At 33.1% G+C, this 5,910-nt stretch overlaps 2 protein-coding genes across 2 annotated transcripts in view; one reads left to right on the top strand and one right to left on the bottom strand.

Moving 5' to 3' along the window:
- LOC107060879 (cytochrome P450 CYP72A219-like) overlaps positions 1–720 on the top strand; it is a 3,037-nt gene extending 2,317 nt beyond the window's left edge. The window contains exon 3 of the mRNA XM_015309356.1: positions 283–720. Coding sequence (XP_015164842.1) covers positions 283–720 — 438 coding nt within the window. The remainder of the gene's footprint in view (positions 1–282) is intronic.
- A 164-nt stretch (positions 721–884) lies between these two features.
- LOC102587164 (cytochrome P450 CYP72A219-like) lies at positions 885–4,141 on the bottom strand. The gene is made up of 5 exons (XM_006348849.2): positions 3,742–4,141; positions 3,269–3,486; positions 2,499–2,746; positions 1,526–1,910; positions 885–1,438 (listed from the first exon to the last, which is right to left on the bottom strand). The coding sequence occupies exons 1-5, from the start codon at positions 4,019–4,021 to the stop codon at positions 1,013–1,015; spliced, it is 1,557 nt and encodes a 518-aa protein (XP_006348911.1). The 5' UTR covers positions 4,022–4,141; the 3' UTR covers positions 885–1,012.
- Between the last annotated feature and the right edge of the window lie 1,769 nt (positions 4,142–5,910).

Genomic DNA, 5,910 nt, shown 5'->3' with positions numbered 1-5,910 from the left:
GGGAATAAAATTCACAAATAGACACTTTTTAGACATGTAATTGAAAATTTGTTATTGTTGTAAAGTTTCAAATTTCAAAAATCGTATTTTTCAAATAGGATCATCGAGGAGTGATCAATTAGTACTATTTCTTCCGAGTTAGGTTGGTTGTGTTATGATTCATAGACAAATTCACCTTAACTACTCAAATATTGGACGGGTTATAGCACATTCAGTTTACTTTAACCCGTCCAATATATGTAACTCAATCCGCTTATTTGACATGATCTCTTTTTTTCACAGGTCAATATGATTCTTCTTGAGACTCTTAGGCTATATCCACCAGGAGTTACGTTTGCAAGAGTCCTTGGAGAAACAACAAAATTGGGAAATATAACTTTACCTTGTGGAGTTCAAGTCAATATACCTACACTTTTCGTTCATCGTGACCAAGAAATATGGGGAAATAACGCAAATGAATTCAACCCAGAAAGATTTAGTGAAGGTGTTGCAAGTTCAACAAACGGAAAATTTGGTTATTTCCCATTTGGATTTGGTCCTCGAGTTTGCATTGGACAAAACTTTGCTATGTTAGAAGCTAAAGTCGCGCTTGCCATGTTTTTACAACATTTTACATTCGAAATTTCTCCATCTTATGTACATGTTCCTTATCTCGTGGTTACACTCCAAGCTCAGTATGGAGCACAAGTAATACTACGTAAAGTTGTAAAGTCTGAGTAACTTCAACTTGCTTGAAATCGAGGCATAGTAATAGTTATTTTGGAATTTGACCAGTTCGCGTCTCATAATGTATGTGGTCAACCAAATTAATAGCATTCACATGGTGAATTTGGTAATGTAGCTTTAACATTGACTATATAAAAAAGATGAGACAAATCTAGTTGAGAAAAATTCCTTAACATCGATCATTCAACCTAAACAAATTACATGTACTTATTGATAATGTAGACTTATTATCGAACAAAAGTGAAGACCAAAGCTGAAAAATATTACAACTTAATTATGCTATAGCTTACAATCTATGCAATATAAGAGGAGCACCATACTGGGGTTGAATAGTTATTACAGACTGCGGAGCGTGTGTATAAGAAGGAGATAGCTCAAAGGAGAAGTGTTGTAGAATCATAGCCAAAGCCATCTTTGCTTCTATCATCGCGAAGTTTAGCCCAATACAGATCCGAGGTCCTCCGCCAAATGGGAAAAACGTCATTTGACCCTTTGTTGCCTTTGAAACGCCTTCACTAAATCTCTCTGGCTTGAACTCTGTTGCATCTTCGCCCCATATTTCCTTGTCATGATGCAATAAAATTATTGGCAATAAGAGCATCACTCCAGCTGGTAAACTTAGTTCCCCTAGCTTGGTATTGGTTGTAGTTTTTCGACTAGTTGCATCAACTGGTGGATATAGCCTTAACGTCTCGTTCAAAATCATTGTCACCTATGGTTAAAAAGAGTTCAATATTAATTCAACATAGAACATATATGTATGTGTGTGTCAAAGAAGGTAAAATGTTAATAAACTTACAATTTTTAAGCGGTTTAATCCATCAAATTCTAGTTTGCCATCACCGAAAACTTGCAAAACCTCTTCTCTAGCGTGAGCTTGCCAGTCTGGATGCTTACTCAACAAAATCATAGCCCATCCAAGCAATACAGAGGTGGTTTCTTGTCCGGCAAAATAGAACAATTTACACTCCTCGATGATCTCTCGTGTAGTCATACCAAAATCCTTGTTGCCATGTTGTTCAATTTGTTTAAAGTTGGATTCCAACAACATGCCTAATAAGTCATCAGTATTGGCCTCCCCTGCTTTCAATGCCTTCACTCTTTTATCAATTATTCCTCTAATCATTGCTTGAACTTTTTTGTCAATCTCCTTCATCCTTCTATTTTTCTTAGTTGGCAAAAACCTACATTAGTTTAACACACAAAAACATGTATTTCATTGTCAATAATCACTATTTTCCAAGGTCAAAAAAATTGCAAAAATCAGTCATTCACAACCAGTGGTGAAGGATTCCTCGAAAAGTTAAGGATTAGTAATCCTTTTTAGACTTCTTCTCTTGATACTATTTGGACATAGATATGGGAAAGAAAGGTTATATCGTAAGGAATTTCTACTATATCAGTGTATGTTAACGTGTTATAACAAGCATTACAAAAAATGAGTTCAAGGGGTAATATGACCTTAGTTTAGTTAAAGTGTGTTTCTGGGATTTCAATCATAGTTTGGGGGTACTTGTGCCTTATCCCAAAAATAAACAAGAATTAGCAACGGACAACTTCTACTCTAAACAACGAAAAATTGTCGCTAATCCTATTTAATGACTGATTAGCAAAGAAATATGTTATCTATGGGCTAATTAGCGATGGATTAGCAACAAACTTCAAACTAAATTCCTGAGTTTTCGTAGTGAGGTAACTTATAACCTAAGAGATATTTATGCTGTCATTGTACATAACTTAAATTCGGGGAAAAAAAGGTTTAATTTTATTACCTTGATCCTGGAATATATAAGGTACGAGTAGCTTCAATGACATGCTGGGCTAGTTCTTTTTGAAGCTCAAATATCTTTCGACCTTCTTCATAATTGCTTCCAAAGGCTGTTCTAGAAATCACATCACTAGTCAATCTTTGAAGGTAAGGCCATATATCGATTTCGCAAGATGTTCCTTTCGTTGAGATTGACTCCTCCCATTGGCTCACCATTTCAGTGCAACTCAAATGAACTGCTGGAACCATACTCTACACATTTGTAAACCACACATTAGTGCAAGTCATGGAAAGGAACAAAAAATGAAAAAAAAACCAGAATGAAAGCAGAGTTGATCATATCATATGATGAATTTGTGATAATCAATACAAGTGGAAAGAAACTTCTTTTGTTGAATTATGTGTGACTATCTTATTTAAAAGTATAAACAGTTAAAACTTCAAACATATCTTCAACTTTCACATGTAAGCCATACATATAGACGAAAGTAGAGGAGCCAGGATTTTCACAAAGGGGATTGGAAACAACATACTTATTGTATAAGCTAAGTGTGGGAAGCCCCTTAGTTGAAAGTTTAAGAAAGAATGACAGACTTGAAATTTATGGTATAAAACAAACCTTAAGCATTTGCGTGACTATAAATTATTTTACTAATGACAAAAGAGAAAATTCAAAGTTAAATTCTTTCTAACAATAGAAAGATGATATTCTTATTGGAACAGACTATAAAGAAAAGTGTATCACATATATTGCGTCGGAGGGATTGAACATACCTTAATCTTCTCCATATGGAAAGCAGGATTGAGGATTTTTCTATGCATTTCCCATTTATCCTCTTCATAGCTTGAAACTCCTTGTGCTAGCAACTTGGTGATGGGAGTTGATTTAGGCTTTTGGTAGAGAACATATTTGTTAAACACATCTCTTATTACCTCAGGTTCCCTTACTAATACCATAGGCTTTGGCCCAATCCATATAAAACAATTTTTACCTGTAAAATTTTATAGTGGATTTATGTCAATATGTCATGTTAGCTACGAGCTATTTAGTGATAGATTAACAACGAATTTCTTAGCTAAACTTTTAATGTATTCATCCCTTCTTAATTAAAATTCTTAAATTCGAGCCCTGGGGGTTGGGAATATGGAGTCTCATGAGTGAGACTTCTTAGTCAGAATCTGAATTAGTCGAACCTCAAAACAGGTAAACAGAACACCATTAGATGAGAAACAAAAACAAAACTTACCATGTTTCTTGATTGTATCAACAAAATAAGGAACAATTCTAGGACATATATCATCATCAGAGACTTTCAATGGCTTGGAGTTGGCATCTTCAAAGCTTTTGGCTAACTCTTTGAGATCTCCAAAAATTAATTTGTAAGAGTTCCCTTTGAGACCTTGTTTTCTTAGGCACTTTTCTAGTTTCCTTGGCCTAAACCATGCCCAATCTAACAACTTCCATGCATATATTACTATAGTTATTGTTAATAAAAATGAAACTAAGTAGTAAGCAACAATCTCCATTACTTTATGTATATATTTCCCCTAAGGAATTGAATGACTTATTTATAATGTTTAAGTTAAGAAGGGACCTCATATTCGAGGGCAGAGGTAGAAGTCTAGATACAAGTTCGTCTGACCTCAATAGCTTTTGTTTAAATAACGTGTTTATATTACAAATATTATTAAACATGTATATATATTAAATTTAGAATTCAATTATATTAATATATTTGAAGTTGTCATTTTAAAATTTAAAACTCATAAACTTTAAATTTTGATTTTGGTGATACATGATGCGTGGTCAAATGTGACTCTTTAATTAGTTAATCAATTGAACATGACAAGAGAACTCTTGTTTTCCACCACAAATAATACAGATGTAGTGACAAAGACATCTTTCTAGAAGGGTGATATTGTCTACCTTACTTTTAAAAAATATGTTGTCTTAAATTTATTTGTTAATTTACAAACTCAAGATATAATTAATTACATTTTTTTCATTTTATTCTTACTATTAATTCTTTTAGAAAGTGTAAACAGGTTTATAAAGGTTTTAAAAAGTTTTTCTTAAGGGGTAAATCAGTGAAGCTATCCTTTTATTTATGATTTCTTAAGAAGCGTATAAAGAAGAAAGTGAACAACCAATATAAAATGGAGAAAGTAGTATATATGTAAATAATATTTTTAAATTTCTTATATTAAGTGCACAAGTAGACACTTAAACTTGTAGAAAATTGAACAAATAGACACACACATCCTACGTGGCATCCTACATGGCAATTTGTGTCCTACGTGTATTATGTTACATAGGACTCATGTGTCTACTTGTTCAACTTAATACAAATTTAAGTGCCTACTTGTGAAGTTGAAGGGCATAAATGTAAAATGAGGCCAAATTAAAGGGCACATTTATGTATTATGACCTATTTTTATTACTCTCCTACTATCTTGTTCTTAGATTTTAGTGTCTCTTTAGCCTTGATATATTATCATAATATTTATTGTTACTATGATGCTCTTTTCCATCTGTTCTCAATATGAATTCTTCACCATTATATTTACTTTACATATATTGATAATTGATATGCTTTACTCGAGTCAAGAGTTCATTAGAGGGGATAATATATAACTCACAATAACAAGTGAAATAAATATATATTATACAAATATGTGTTCTGCATTTTTTGTTACAATAAATGTAAATATCAATTTGGATAAGAATTATAGGTTTAGAAGCTCCACTACCTCACAAATTCACAATTAACATTCAAAACAATTTTTCACATAGAGTCGTGTTTATAAAAGATTTGGATGGACCACTTTTACATGATATAGTTTTGTTCCGTGTTGGTTCCAAAATCCCTAATTAACTTTACTTAGATAAGTCATATGATAAAAATTCGGTTCATAGTTAAATATTTATAGATATTTAAGTAAAGTTTGTCAGGCCCCAAGCTACCCTCAAGACGCGGACACGGGACCTAGGACCACAAGTGATCCCAAGCTAACCCTGCTGGCATGATCATGAGCATACTAAGGATAATAATAACTGATGCAGAAGCTAAATCATAAAGTAAGTCTGAAATGATGGGGAATACCCATATACTATAACTGAATATATCAAATCTGAGAGTTTAATACAAAAGAAATATATTAACTCAATACTAAGCTGAATCTATCTATGTCTGAAATAAGCCTCTAAACTGACTAGAAATGTTGGGACATGCCCCAACTAGGTCTAGCAAAACTGAAACTAAAGACTAAAAGCAATAAAGATAAACATGTCACTAGTCCTCGAAGAATGAGGACTCACCACTGATGCTGCTGAACTGAAGATCGGAAATCGATCTAAGCGTGATCTGGATACTGAGAACCTGAACCTACATCACGAGAAGATATAGCGCACGTAT

This window comes from Solanum tuberosum, unplaced genomic scaffold, assembly GCF_000226075.1.
Source record: "Solanum tuberosum cultivar DM 1-3 516 R44 unplaced genomic scaffold, SolTub_3.0 scf00102, whole genome shotgun sequence".
NCBI classification, from domain to species: domain Eukaryota; kingdom Viridiplantae; phylum Streptophyta; class Magnoliopsida; order Solanales; family Solanaceae; genus Solanum; species Solanum tuberosum.
The sequence above is the reverse complement of the archived record's forward strand: the minus strand, read 5'-3'. Positions and strand labels throughout refer to the sequence as shown.

Coding starts and splice junctions, on each gene's coding strand:
- LOC102587164 (XM_006348849.2), bottom strand. CDS start 4,021: ATGGAGATTGTTGCTTACTACTTAGTTTCATTTTTATTAACAATAACT. Junction 3,487..3,741: donor TGATACAATCAAGAAACATG/GTAAGTTTTGTT, acceptor AAAATTTTACAG/GTAAAAATTGTTTTATATGG. Junction 2,747..3,268: donor TCCATATGGAGAAGATTAAG/GTATGTTCAATC, acceptor ACAAATGTGTAG/AGTATGGTTCCAGCAGTTCA.